Source organism: Lolium rigidum, chromosome 7 (genome assembly GCF_022539505.1).
Source record: "Lolium rigidum isolate FL_2022 chromosome 7, APGP_CSIRO_Lrig_0.1, whole genome shotgun sequence".
NCBI lineage: Eukaryota > Viridiplantae > Streptophyta > Magnoliopsida > Poales > Poaceae > Lolium > Lolium rigidum.
The window spans coordinates 75,868,854-75,884,302 of record NC_061514.1 but is presented as its reverse complement, the minus strand read 5'-3'; the positions used below and the strand labels follow the sequence as shown (position 1 = coordinate 75,884,302).

Sequence of the window (15,449 nt, the reverse complement as noted above, 5' to 3'; positions counted from 1 at the left end):
TTCAGTTATTTGCATAGTTTAGTCTCTATCTCTAACTACACTTATCTCTAGTCAAATTACATACTCATGGTCAAACTTCCCGCTCGGTCACCCATCCTCCCACTACTCTAGCTCTAGCACGCTTAACTTCTGAGTTCCATCCCGTTCCGCATCCAAGTGCTTCGCGCGCATGTATGTGATAGTAGTATCATATCAATCCTATTAACATGTTGATCAATGTTACATTTCTTTATTGTTTGAATTTCAAATAATTCTTTTAATAAACAAAAGTAATGATGTAATAATAATTTGAATAAATAAATAAACATTAACTTTTTAATTTGTATTATTTTTATTTTTATTAATTAATTAAATTTTTTTGCCAAACCTAAAACCTAAAAATTTGAAAATCTAAAAATTGGGTAAAAATGATAGTAATCTTTATGCAGGATGCAATTATTAATTTTAGGTTTTAAAAAAATAAAAAATATATAAAATCCGTAATTTATAGCAAAAACTAAAATCTTCCTGCTTTTGTATTTCTATTTGGAATTTTGGGAATCTAAAAATTGGCTAACCGGGTAAACCCGGGTTAATTCGGATGTAACTTTTCCCCACGATCATTTTGATATATTATACGTTTTTTTTCGACATTTCGTATGCAAAAGTTATTGCGGTTTTACCATTTTTCAACAAAAATTTGCAAAAAAAGGTGAAAATTCAAATTTGTTAATTTTCCCTAATACTAAGTTGCATAACATACAAGAATCTGAAAACATTTTATTTTTTTAAATTTTCTATCATTTTATTTTCTATTTTACAGTGCTAAAAAAGGCGATCCAGGGGGGTGGAGGTGGAGGTGCGTGGGGAGCCAAAAATCAGAAAAAAAACCTTTAATCCCGGTTGGGGACACCAACCGGGACTAAAGGGTACCCTTTAGTCCCGGTTGATGTCCCCAACCGGAATTAAAGGTTCTTGCCCTGGCCGCAGCCCACCGTAGCCCTTTAGTCCCGGTTGCCCCGAGCATTAGTCTCGGTTCACCAGCAGAACCGGGACTAAAGACCCATTAGTCCCGGGTCAAAGTATTTGGGGACTAATGGGTTGGGATGGAAGGCTTTTTTTCTACTAGTGTAATAGAGGAATGTCAAGATGCAAAACGTGGAGTTACAAACGTTTACTACGTTTTAATACAACTTTAATTTTGATAGGACATGTTTTTATTGTGCGTGCTTCTTCAACTTTTTTACCGATGTACTCCCCCGATTCAAATTAGTTGATCCAGTTTTTCTTCTTTCCAAAATAAGTGAATCTACCCACTAAAATCTAACCAAAGCTCCGTCAACCAATTTAGAACCGAGGGAATAGTTTAATTCATTTGCTAATGTAAAACTTGCTAATCTGTCTCGGCTCATACCTAGAGTAATCTGCACGTGTTTACTAAGATGTATTTTTTTACAGACTTGATCGTGGTGCTAGCTAGAAACAGTAGCGGGTCAGTGGCCCCCCGGGAGAGCTCTCCAATTTCTACTTTGCGAAAACAACACTTGTGGAACTGTCAAAAAGGCACGTTCCTTGAAAAATGAAAATCAATCTAACATACTGGCACATGTTTTTGGCCGACCAATTTATGAACAGTGACATTCTGCCGTCACTTTCACGAAGCTAGTGCTAGTGGGAGAGGTTGGTGTTTGGCCTGTGCCGGCTCTGGAAGCTCCGGTTGCGGCTGCAGTTGCCAAGTGACGAAGCCAACGACAGCGGCTTCTGATCCGCTTCTGTTCTGCGTCGGGACATTTAGTGGGGCCTGCAACGGTTCGAACGGATTGACGGCGGCCGTTTTGCTTGCTACAAAGTTGGCTTTGGTTTGGGCAACTTTTCATACAGAAACACTGTTACCGAACTCTAGGCATCAACCGGCAATTATTGGTTGGAATTTGGAATTAGTGGTGGCCAGATTACACGTACTAACAGCTTCTGGGACGTTTGTCTCCTGGAGTCATATTCTGTGACAGTGGGAGAAGCGGCGCCGTAGTCTGTATAGTTCAAGGCTTCGAATAATTGCCCATCAACTGAGTAAAGTAGATTAGTAACATGCATACTAATCTATGTTATTATCTCTATTATGAACAGTAATTTATGTGCAGTATCGTAGTATTATGCAAAGTCACATTTACTAGGTTGTAAACTCGTTTATCTTGGAAAATGCGATATTATGGTAACATAACTAGTTACCGTAAATATTTCACTTCTCGTCTAATGACATGCAATGTCATCTAAATTTGTATATGACTTTGCATATGGTTGCATGTACTAGCTATGTTGCTCCCGCTATGACTAGTCTTAGTTGCGAGTTTTTCTAATCAATTGACGCAGCTTTGGGTAAACTTGTATTTGTATTGGACATAGTATATTGATGCACTAATTCATTTGGCCCGAGTGTTGAAGTTTGACTTTCTTAATTCTTGCTTTTCATCAACAATGGTACCTCCATCTCAGTGGGTTAGGCCTACACGTATCTCTAAATTGTCAATTTAACCTACATGATATAACTTATATATTACAAGACATATATGATTAGAAAACTTAGATGTTCTATAATTTGTATTATGTTAGTCAAATTGACAATTTTCTTTTTGAAATTTTCACCGTGGGGGAGAGAGTCCCCACCTGAATTTCATTTATTAAAAGTCCCATTTAGGGTTCAGAAGCTGAGAAGTGATCACGCCATAGCATGGCATCCTCCTTGTGCCTAGGGTTTTTAAACATGTGCAACCACAGTGAGAGGTCTGCAATTACATGAGAGATAGCTGAGGGTGGGGTAACAATGACATCTCTGAATATGAGTGCATTCCTCTCCATCCCGGATGCTCCATAGCATGGAGAGAAGGATGGAGGGCCAGACTGAGTTAGGCAAAGCGGCGGTTGACTGAAAGCTCCATTTGTTGGGGTAGCTAAGGAGTAGATGATCCAGGCGAGCTCTCTGCCAGATCATGCGCACCGCAGGGCATGCAAAAAAGAGGTGGTGGCGATCTTCATGTGCGTTTGGACATCTTGGGCAAGAAGGAGAGTCGATGATTGTCTTGCGGTGCAGGTTTAGTCTTGTGTTCAGGCGGTCTAGGTGAAAGAGCCACCCAAAGATCTTGATCTTGCCAGGGAGACAGGAGGCTTAGATGTGTGCCGTGTATGGTTGGTGCCCCCCAAATTGACAACTTAGAGATACGCGAAGCGATAATGGTAGACTTACGGACGTGCTGGGCATACAAAATTATTACAGACTAACGTGTATGTATATGGTTGGTTCAGTTTGGAATTCACTCCTGAAAAGGCGGATCACGATCTCATGTTTTGCATGCGTGATGTGAGTCTGTAGCTTGATTCGGTAAGAGGTATCCGTAGGTATAGCATTGTTGTACCCCGAGGCCTAACCTACCGGTGCGAGTTCATGTAAATAGGATGTTGCACTCGTGGCAAACAGAGGAAGCTAGCGCACAATGGCGTGTGAGCAAGCTAGCACCTGCCCAATGGCGGAGCTTGGGCCGTTTCCATGGGTGGGGGGGGGGGGGGGGTAAATGGGTTTATATGACAAAAGTTCAACGTTTTGGGCCAAAGTTGGGGGGGCAAACGGGCCAAATTTCTCTGAATCCTTCAATAAATGATTTTTTTGTATGGAATCTACCGCAAAGTAATCCTTGATAGAAATTGTGTAGGATGTTCACTCCGATCAAACAACCAAGATAGATAATAATTCTACTCATTTGATTCATAGGATAGAAAAGCATAGGAATAGGAAAAGTATCTAAGTAGGATTTCATGCCTACTTGATTCATGTGAGAACATGAAGAGTGTTTCATTCTAGCAAAGGATTTTTCATGAGGTCTGATCTAATATTTTTTAATAGGATTTACACTAAAATATTCCTATATGATTACTTCATATAGGATACTTTCCTATAAATCAAACAACCTATGTAGGAAATTTTCACATAGGATCTAAATCTTACACAATTCCTATACAAATCCTATAAATCAAAGGAGTTCTAAAACTTTCAGTCCTCTACATTTTCTCTAAATACCTTTTGAATCAGAGGGGACCTTAATGCTCAATTCGACAAAGCTCCAAGTTAGTGTCCATGTGTATAATCCTAGTTTCCACCTAAGTTACTGCTCGAATAACTGTTGATGCACCAATCACCACCATAGTTGGTAGCCGTGTGTCACATCAATTATCTCGTTACCGTCTCTTGTGGCTATCACGGTTGCCTAGTGGTGTATAGCAGTTTTGGGTGCCCTTGCCTTCTTGCTCACAAATCGGCATTGCTCACTCGTGTGTGTTGAGATGGAGCCTTTATGGTATGATTTTGGCGGATTTGTCTGTCAGGATTTGCACAAATTTAGGCCAGAGAAACACATATTCTGGAATTTGTCAATGTCGTGATCCACCATCCACATTGTTCGGTGTTTCCTCACGTTATGTGTTGCGCTTACCGACGTGATACACCTCAAGGAAAAATAAACCACCTAATTTAGGATCGTGATACACCACCTAATTTAGCCTCATGATACACCACAAATTTAACCAAGAGACAACACATATTCTAGAAGCACCGCGAGAAAAAAACACACCTCTAGGAAAAATTAACCCCGAGGCTTAGGTGGTGTTGAGATTCTTGTGTTGCTCTCTTGTCAACAATGTTTATCTGAAACTACAGCTTGTGACAATCATAATCTCTATATTTGTTAGTAGTACCCAAGACCTATAAGGGGTGATCCCTTCTTGAGGATATTGTCTTGACGACTCCAAATTCTTTACTACTGTTGCGGTGGTTTTTGTTCCTATTTACAGGGTAGTAGAAGAGGGGCTTCTTTCGAAAATTTTAGAGTCAGGGCTGTTAATATTTATTATTATTATCAACCGTATATTCGACATCAATGCTTGCATCATTTCTAGTACTCTCTTGCATCCAAATTAATTGACGCGACTCACTTGCACTGGACATATATTCGATATTGATGATTGCATCATCATTTCTAATACTCCTTTTCGTCCAAATTAATTGGTCGCGGCTCAAGACTACTCTTGTAGCCGTGCTTAGAGCATGTCTAGTAGAACCCTTAAAACTGTAAAAGTTTTCTAGGATTTACAGGCCGAGATTTGCAAGTTTTGGACACATTTACAGGTTGAAAAACAGGGGCAAAGAATAGAACCCCTAAACCCAACCCGTGTAACATAATATTCCGTTTTAGGGGTTTGAGGGTTTAGGGGTTCTATTCTTTGCCTCAACCCCAACCTCTAAACCTGTCACATATTCATCACAATATGACACAAAAACACAATGAATCATCAAACATACTACAAAAGTAATAATCATGGATGCATGGTTTAGTAGTTTTTACATCACATAATCATCATCTTGCCCATCTCATTGGCACCATCACCAAAAATTACACGTTGGTGCCATATGCTAGGCCACTCCACCACCATCAAACCCCACCATCATGCGAGTTGTCGACACCGCCATCGCTCATGGTAGTGTCAACTACAAAGGTAGAGGAGGACCCTCGAACATCCTCTTCCTCTCGGCGATGTCCTCCTTGTACTCCTTCCACCATTGCAATTGCTCTTCATCCATGTCTTTCTTGCACATCATCATGTGCTCCTTCTCTTCCACCATGAGTTCTTTCCATACCTTTGCTTCTTTCACCTTGAGCATCCTCTCCTCCAAGTCGGCCTTGCGGGCTGCCTCCTCACGCTTTGCTTCAATGTGTGCAAGCTTGACCACCTTCTTTTGCTCGGTGATGAGAAGCTTTGTCTCCAACGTCTTGGTTGCCAAAGCCTCTCTTGCCTTCATCATATGATCCATCTTCTCCCTTAGGCTAGCCGCCTCTCCTTCCATCTTCACCCTAAGCTTGGCCTTCTTGGTTCCCTCGGGCTTGTTCAAGTTCCTCTCCTCAACATCCGGATCATCCATGTCAAGCATTGCGGACTTCTTCGGTGCGGTTTCATCATCTCTCAACTTCCACTTGACCATCCACGTGGGTCGCAGCGACCACGGCGGCGACGTGCGGGTGGGCGGCCGGTGCGGGGGTGGGGGCGGGAGCGACGGGCGGCGGGCCGGGGGCGGGCGGCGGGCCGGGGCCGTGCGCGCGGCGCGGCCACGGGCGGCACGGGCGGGGCGGGGAGGCGTCCATGGCGGCGGCGGCCGGTGCGCGGGGCGGGGCGGGGCGACGGGCGGCGGTGGCGGGTGGGTGGGATTGGGAAATTTCCCTCCCGCCCGAAACGAAATGGAAATGCGGTTTAGAGGGTCAACCCCTCTCCAACCCGTTTTTGTACGAGGCCAAGAATAGATTCCCGGGTCGGACTCGGGAATTTTTTTACGATTTTACAGTTTTAGGGGCTCTAGTCTTTGCGATTTTTTCGTCAAAAACTGTAAAAAAGCGGTTATTTTTACAGATTTAGGGGTTTAGGGGTTTAGGGGCTCTACTAGACATGCTCTTACTAACTTGGGCTGCATGAAGTAATAAAATTATGGAATTAGCACGTGGGGACGCATGCTCCCCAAGTGGCCAAATAAACTTGTCGTGGAGAAAAAAGCGTGAAACCTCACATAAAAATTGGAATGTGATAAGAGCATGGAATTGGCTCAGCATAGCCATCCGCGAGTCCGCGGCCACTATAAATTCCACACATGACGCATTCGTTGGGCCATATGTGTCCAAGCGAAGTCCAGACCACGGAGACATCGGACAGCCAGCCGATCCATAACAATAACAAGACGTCGACGGCATGGGAGCCGAGGCTGCCGTCCAGCTCCCCGCCGTGGTCCTCGTGCCATTCCCGGCTCAGGGCCATGTCACGCCCATGCTGCACCTGGCGCGCGCCCTCGCCGCGCACGGCGTCGCGGCCACGGTCGCCGTGCCGGACTTCATCCACCGGCGCATCGCGGGGACGAAGACCGACGCCGACGTCAGCGGCGGCGTGGCTCTGGCGTCCATCCCCAGTGGCGTCACGGACGTCGTCGGTGCCGACCCGCCGGGGTTCGCCGACTTCGGGCACGCCATGGAGCACCACATGCCGGGGCACCTAGAGCGCCTGCTGACGCGGGCGCACGCCGCCACGGGCTGCCGCGTCGCCTGCGTCGTGGTCGACGTGCTGGCGTCATGGGCCGTTCCCGTGGCCGAGCGGTGCGGCGTGCCGGCGGCGGGGTTCTGGCCCGCGATGCTCGCGAGCTACCGCGTTGTAGCCGCCATCCCGGAGCTAATGGAGAAGGGGCTCATCTCGGAATCTGGTACGTATATATATATGGTATACACGCTCATAGCTTGCAGCTAATTCCTTTCTTTCCGAACGTACTGCGCCGGAGTACACGCGCGTAACATGTTAGAGTTGACCTGACGATATGTAAACCAAGAGTTCAAGTAGCATGAAAGGATCCTTTGGTCTTGCATATGCTTTGGTGTAACATGCACTCCAAATATTCCATGCATGCCACACGCCCTCACATAGTCACATGCTCTTGTATGCCTTCCACCGTTAGTATATAACATTTTATAAGAATAAAACAATGTAAAGTTTGACTAAGTTTAGATCCTAAGTTCATACAGTATTTAAAAAGTTGACAACTATATATAATATCATATAGACATCAAGTAAAAATACATTTCATGATATATCCAGCTATTCTGATTTGGTATTGTATATGTTAACAATTTTTGTACAAACTTGGCCTAACTTTACCGTTGTTCAAATTTAAAAATAAATTATAAGTCTTCTTTCTCCGTAACGAAGGTTGTAGACTCGAAGCACTGATATCACTTCCCAATGTAAAAGTATCTACGAGATTGAGATCTATCTCCACCCAACACACTGACATCATCAAACCTCCCGATTTAATAAATATAAAGAGTGCACCTAATCAAGTATCATGTAATCTGTAAACTTTATTCTCTACTCATCTACTCCCTCCGCTATGTTTTATTCTACGTTATAGGAAAAAAGATAAACTATTATTGCACTTTTTATTATTACCTACATATGTAGAGAACAAATTCAAGATACCTTGAAAATAATAACATCCAATAGAGAAAAAGCAGAACAACTTTGTTTTCTATATTTTTGTTGACTAAAGATAGAATATAGATAAACGTGGAACAAAATTTAACCTAAAATATTAATTAAAACAGATCAGAGGAAGTAAGTTTGTAGAGCCCTCACGGTTTTTTTTTTAATGAATACATAAGTATCATGCATGTAGTGCTGGAAGTATCATATATTCAACAATTCATGTTGTTGAATAAGATAGAAAATCTGGGATACACTCAGCCAAACATAAAATACTCATTGAATTATGCGCATATAAACAGCATAACGGTATTTAAGTCTTTGACAATTGACAGGTACTCCTGTTCACTAGGAACGTTAACGTACAACCTGTATGTCTCTGTTTTTTTCTGTCAGCCGCATCAACTTGATTAGCTGCTTTTAGAACTGCTCATACTAATGCCCAAACATGATTGGATTGGCCATGTGTTGCCGACGTGCATGTGAGAAGCCACGGACCCGTCTTTCTTTTCTGCTTTGGTCCCTGTCCGGCCAAGTGCTCTCTGGATCTGATCCATCTTGTCTTGGGGCCAGCTCGACATTCCTTATTACTATTTTCTGAGGTCTGAACCTTTTGGTGTACATTTTAGCTCATATTTGGACCTGAAGGTAACTCACAAAGTTGATCCAATCGGCAGTCGACACGTGATGGGTTCTTTCATTTAGCATACTACTTAGGGAGGATATCATATCATGGCCAGATATGTACTACCTTTGCACATGTAGAGGGGATACATATGGGAATAATTCATCTAAAAAACCATAACAATTAAGGGTGTGATTAGTTCTAACTGAGAACTAAGCTAGGTGATGTCATCAAACTTCAGTTGCAGCCCGTGTTGCAATTAATGAGTACCACGAATCACGAAGCAATCCAACGGTTCAAGGCAACCAAGTTGCAACTCATAGCTAGCACGAATCACGTACGATGCATTCCAATGGTACGAGCATTTTTATCAATTGCAATCTCAATTGAACTAGAAAAATCTCAGTTGCAACTCAGTTTAACATGAATCACGATTAAATCTTATCGTTTAAAAGTCGACCGAGGACTAAGTTAGTTCTAAGTCCATTGAGAACTAGCAAAATAGAACAATTAATTAGGGAGGGATCTCAAGTTTTTCGCTTGACCTAGATTTTGCTTAATTCTTGGTCAGTTGCAACATACCTGTAATTCACAGCCAACACGTATCACGATGCAAATTAGACGACCAATTTTTTTCCTCGGTTGTAACCCACTCGCAACTGAAATGACGTATGAATCACGATTCAAATTTAACCGCTCCGAAGCTGACCGAGGTCTAAGCTAATTTTCAATTTAGAACTAGCAAAAACATAATTAAGATTTGACCAGTCGCCTCTGCACACGAGATCTGTGTACTATTTCGGTAGAGAAGCCCTAGGAGCTGCATCCTTTTTCTCTTTAGATACATTCAAACTATCTGACGGTCCTGCGGCTGGTTTGTGCAGTACAGTTGAACTTTCTTCGTTCCCATATTTGGAAGTGCGAATAGTCACTTCTTTTCGAACCTGGGTGCATGTGAACCCTAGTTAAAAATGCATTTTCCAAATGTTAAAAAATTCTGAAATAAAACTATTCGGGTACGTACGCATGTTCATGTGTGCGTAGAAAGTTTTCACGGAGAAACCACTTTTTTATTTCAGAATCTAAAAAAGACAAAATACGTCACATATATACTACTATATAGCCCTGCAAAATTTCACTTTTTTGCCGAGATAAAATAAAAGGTTTTTTCGTCACGAAACTCATGTCCAGGGCACATATTTGAGATCATCTAGGAAATCATTTTGTGTTTCGATTTTTAAAACATTTTTTGACATTACAAACGGAACTTTTCAAAAAGTGGGTTCACATGCCTCCATGTTCCATATATGCACACTCTTATGGAGTAGCACTACTACATGCTGTTATTGTAAGCGGAAGAAAACAAGATGACTTGGCTTGACCAGTCCACCGATCCATCGATTAGTCCTGAACCCTAACACGCACGTACTGGAAAAGTACATTTAGCAAAGTGACTGCGGGTGGCAACTTGGTCCTGTGGTAGATCGGACGGGCTCTCGATGCATGCATGATTAAATCTCACCAATCACGGCACGTGGGATGGTGGCCTGGATCGATCTCGCTAGTTGTAGCCTCAGTTTGTAGAGTTTTTGTTGCTGTCTCCGTGTCTGGTCTAGTGCGCATCTTGTCGGCACGAGAGCACTCCATGCATACTCACATATGCAAATCAAGAATTGAGGAATTAAAATCTGTGTTTCACTGATTCATCGTTGATCTTACGAACGTGCAGGCACGCCTCGATCATCCCCAAATCAATTCGACGACGATGGGTTCGGCCAGGACCAGATGATCCGAGCCCTCAAGATCCTGCCGGCACAGGTCGAGCTGAAGGACGAAGAGGTGCCATGGCTCGTGGGCGACTCGGCCACCCAGAAATCGAGGTTCGCGTTCTGGCTCCGGGCCCTGCAGCGCGCGAGGAGCTTCCGCTCGGTCCTCGTCAACTCCTTCCCAGGCGAGGCCAGCGCCGCCGCCGCCACCGACGATGACAATGACGGCCACCCAGCGCGTCAGAGCCCGCGGGTCCTCCCTGTTGGGCCGTTGCTAGCGGGCGGCGGGGTCAGCACCGTCATCGAGATCATGAAAGGCGACGGCGCCGTGGCGCCGTGCAAGCAGCCCAGCATGTGGCAGGCAGACTCGACGTGCGTCGGCTGGCTGGACAGGCAACGTGCGGGGTCAGTGGTGTACGTCTCGTTCGGCAGCTGGGTCGGGCCGATCGGGCAGGACAAGATCCGCGAGCTCGCGCTGGGGCTGGAGGCCACGGGGCGGCCGTTCCTGTGGGCGCTCAAGAAGGACCCGTCGTGGCGCGCCGGCCTCCCCGACGGCTACGCCGAGAGGGTCGCCGTCGCCCGCCGCGGCAAGGTGGTGGACTGGGCGCCGCAGGAGGACGTGCTCGCGCACGGGTCCGTCGGCTGCTACCTCACGCACTGCGGCTGGAACTCCACCGTGGAGGCCATACGGCACGGGGTGCGCCTCCTGTGCTGCCCTGTCGCCGGGGACCAGTTCATCAACTGCGCGTACATTGCCGGCGTGTGGGAGATCGGGATCAAGCTCGGCTGCATGAGCAGAGACCAGGTGAGGGAGTGCATCGACAGGACCATGGATGGAAAAGAGGGGAGGCATTTGCAGGAGAAGATGAACGTGCTGAGGAAGAAAGTTGTGACGGCTGAGGCCAGGAGTTTGGCACAGAGGAACGTCAAGTTCTTCGTCAACGAGATCAACAAGGATTACCCGTTGTTAACGCAGATGTACAGCATATTGTAGCAATCGATTGTTCTTAGGTTAATTATGTCTAAACTATCTTTTGGAATCGGTTAGTTTAGTTGCCTCGGTAGTTTTCTTCTTACATTTCAGCCGCATTTCCGAGCTTTTAGACGAACATACAACTATCATCAATTCCATCTCACTCACTCACTCAGTCGATCACTCACTCCATGATAAATAGATTTTTTTAGTTAATAGCAGGTGATCCGCGTATTTGCGTGGCTAGATTTCATACATAGCTTTATATCTTTTTAGTATTTGATATCGCTAGTGGGCAACTTTAACCATCACTTTCGTATCAATATGCTTGCATACAATTGTAAATGATTTTTTTTTGAACTTTATACAATTGTAAATGATGGTTAGAAATAATCTGCGATGAATAAAGTTATGCCATTTCTATTTACTAAAGTAACATTTTATATTAATCCTTGATGTGAACTTTTTGACCGCCGCGATTCTTCTCAATTAAAATCCATACTTTTATGATTCATAGTCAATACACGGTTAGACACCAAATAATGAACATCTCATTACTGTGACTTATATTTTTATGCATAATTAAAATGTCTTAAATGTATGGTTGACAATAATATCAAATATTCCCTCACAATCCCCGTTGTTGTTTCACATATTTCACCTGTCCATGTGTAGCAACTTAGCCATCAACAATGACAATATGTTCAATCCAATCATCTCCTTAAGACCCATGTACACACACTCAAATTTAAGTTCGCATTTAGTTTATTGTTATGGCCTCTCCAATATATATTTTTCCTTGAAAATTTTAATTATCATTTTTTTACATTCACTGGAAATTTTAAATACGATATTTAAATCCTTACGCCTACAAGACAATAACGTAATACTATCACAACGGTGCACGGCTATATTTTAGTTAAACTAGATAATGTAGAGCATCGTTGAATAAAACTAAGTAGTTATATAATACATAATATTCGTACTTATTAGTTCACATTTCCGCTAATCTCAGCCCACCAAAATCCACCAGCTGGGGAACTTTTAGATAATTGTTTAGAATAAAAGGCATTTAGATGATTTTATTCCCTATGAATAAGATAACATTTAGTACGCCCTACTAGATATCTCTAGAAAAACAGTGTTGTTTTTTTAGTTTTCACACACACATACACACGCACACGCACACACACCCACATGCACACGCGCACGCACGCACACACACAAATGTTTGTCCGTTTAGCCAATAGATGTCTATAAGAAATTGCCATGTCATCTGTACAATAATTATGTAGGAAGATGTATTATTTCACTAATATATTATCCACTTTTCACTCTCACAAAGTGTCTAAGAGCACATGGTAGAGTTAGCTCTTTAATGAGAGTTCACTTGCCTTTTCTCCCCTATTCTCTCACGTCCAACTAAGCATAAATATGATAGTTAAATCCTTACATGTGCAAGACAATAACGCAATATACTATCACAACGGTGTGCGGCTATGTTTTATTTAAACTAGATAATGTAGAGCATCGCTGAAGAAAACTAAGTACTTATATAATACATAATGTTTGTACTTATTAGTTCACAATGCCGGTAATCTCGCCCCACCGAAATCCACCAGCTGCCGGGAAAACTATTTAGATAATTTTTTTGCAATAAAAGGCTTTGGATGATTTTATTCCCTATAAATAAGATAAAATTTAGTACGCCCTACTAGATATCTCTAAAAAAATCACTGTTTTGTACATATTTCTCTACTCTTTCACATATATATATTTAATCTACAAATTTCTAAATTTCTAAGAAAATGATACAATTGTTTTTGTCCACTTACCCGAGGTAACCTAGCATTAACTAAAATGCTTTAGCATTCAAAGCTTTTTTCTGGTTGAGGAGTAGCCAAAGTTCATACAAATACAATATTGCGATTCACCATGTCCGTTTTAAAATAAGTGTCGCAACTTTATCTAGATACATATATATCTAGACACATTTTAATGTATATATACATCTGTATCTCTAGAAAACTATGAGACTTATTTTCGAACAGAGGGAATATTTATCTATGGCATTTTTGGCTAACACCTAAGTTGCGTATTTTTACCACTTTAATAGTGCAATCCTCGTCAATTGAGAACATAAGAAACACACTGATGTATGAACATTTCAGTCAACCGAGGATTAGAAAGAAAAAAAAATCTGTTTTCCAACATTCTTGATGGGATAAATTAAGACCCTACAAGAAACATAACGGGAAACTATCACAAAAATGCGTGGTAACATTTTATCTAAACTAGAAAATATATTGCATCCCTGTAGAAAATTAAGTACTTATAGAACCCGTAATATTCGTAATTTCTTAGTCCACATTGCCGGTAATATCGCCCCACCAGAATCTACCAGCTACTGGGAGAACATTTAGAGAGAAAATTTAGGGTTTGGTTGGTTTCGTTCCCTATAAATATAATAACATATAGTACATCATTTTTGATATATCAACATATTATTAAGACACGTTTCATGGAACAGAGGGAGTATTTATTTGTTTTCGAGAACAACACAATTTGATTTTGTCCACTTACTCATGGTAACCTACCCACTAACTAGTTTGCTTTAGTGTTCAAAAAGTTTTTTCTAGTTGATGAGTACTAAGCAAAGCCTAGAGATCTAGACAAATACAATATTGTGATATATTTGTCTATGGCACGTTTTGCAACACCTAAGTTATTGTGTATATGTCATAGTACTAGACAATAGTCATAAGTCATCACTGCAAAAAAGATGAGGCTGCTTGCGTAGTACGATCTAGAGTATAGAATGCAATGTACACGCTACTAGGCGGAGGATATAGAAATGGTGTAATGTTGCACGTTGGGTCACTTACTAGCAAAGGCATGTGCAAGAAAACAAAAGATGACAAAAGGTAGTACGGTACTCTATGCAGTTTGGTCATTCGTCTGCGTTCACCACTCTGAAGGACTGAAACAATGTTTGGCAAAGACTTCGAATACCAACCGAACTTTCTATTTGCTTATTTCAGCTTTATCTTGGCCGGTCCAGAGCTGGGATGGGTACCTAAAATATTGATCCCTCTTTGTTGTAATTTTCTGTGAAAATCATGCGTTTCAGTACCATGCTCTTTTGCTCGACTAATTAGCACCTGCGGATACCATGATCGAGATAGCTCCCACTTGGAAATGCCCTCCATACACAGAGGCGGTCATGATAAAATTGCATCTCACACGCCTGAAAAGCGATGAGCTACTGCCTCTGAAGTCTGAACTCTGAAGGACGAAAATTGGAAAGGAAGACACCAAGATATCCCGTTTGAAAAAGGAGCACCACCAAGATTGGAAATTCCAAAAGCAGAGCCGGCTGGTAGTGCGGAGCAGAGTAGACGATGCTACTGGGCTGACACGATGGTGAACTGCGTGCGTTTTTCATGGCCCGTGTTTGCTTACTCGCATGGGTTTTTTCCTCTCATGCAACGGCTTAGCCTACTTTTGCATTCAGTTTGGTTGTTTGGAAGTCCTTTTCTACACCGTGGAAGAAACATAAGTCCGTTGTTGGGCTAGCTGTTTTAAACTTTGCAGAAACTGAATGTGTTGTTTGGTTGTGTGCAAAACGTGTGGTGTGATAACCTCTTTCGAGTGGTGAGTTACCATCCCATGTATGTACAAATAAGGTGCCAAAACTAGAATAGAAGGTAGCATACTAAACCACCAACACAGGCTTAATTTCTTAGACAACACATAATAGTAGAACTTACTTTAAAATAGAGACAACATAACTTAATTAGTTCACACCACACACCGACAAATAATCAATACAAGGTACCAACTATCACTTGGCGATCCTGGCAAGGGTTGGATCGTGCTCGGGGCACTTCTTTACCACCTTAGTCATGGAGTAGTTAAAGACTGTGAGCATGGCCGGTTCTGAGATTTCGAGGGCCCGGGGCGGAACTAGAGCCCGAGGCCCCTTAGTATACAAACCTATGGATAATAATCAATACATTTTTATACAAACAATTCTTGTTACATTCTATAT

The 15,449-nt window shown here is 42.5% G+C and overlaps 1 protein-coding gene across 1 annotated transcript; it reads left to right on the top strand.

The window, feature by feature from the left end:
* Positions 1 to 6,713: 6,713 nt before the first annotated feature.
* On the top strand, positions 6,714 to 11,433 carry LOC124678086 (UDP-glycosyltransferase 82A1-like). The gene is made up of 2 exons (XM_047214017.1): positions 6,714 to 7,261; positions 10,389 to 11,433. The coding sequence occupies exons 1-2, from the start codon at positions 6,760 to 6,762 to the stop codon at positions 11,417 to 11,419; spliced, it is 1,533 nt and encodes a 510-aa protein (XP_047069973.1). The 5' UTR covers positions 6,714 to 6,759; the 3' UTR covers positions 11,420 to 11,433.
* Positions 11,434 to 15,449: the final 4,016 nt, after the last annotated feature.

Bases quoted from the DNA above. Each gene is read 5' to 3' on its own strand.
- LOC124678086 (XM_047214017.1), top strand. From the start codon at position 6,760: ATGGGAGCCGAGGCTGCCGTCCAGCTCCCCGCCGTGGTCCTCGTGCCA. The intron at 7,262-10,388 runs GTACGTATATAT...ACGAACGTGCAG, and splicing joins GGGGCTCATCTCGGAATCTG to GCACGCCTCGATCATCCCCA.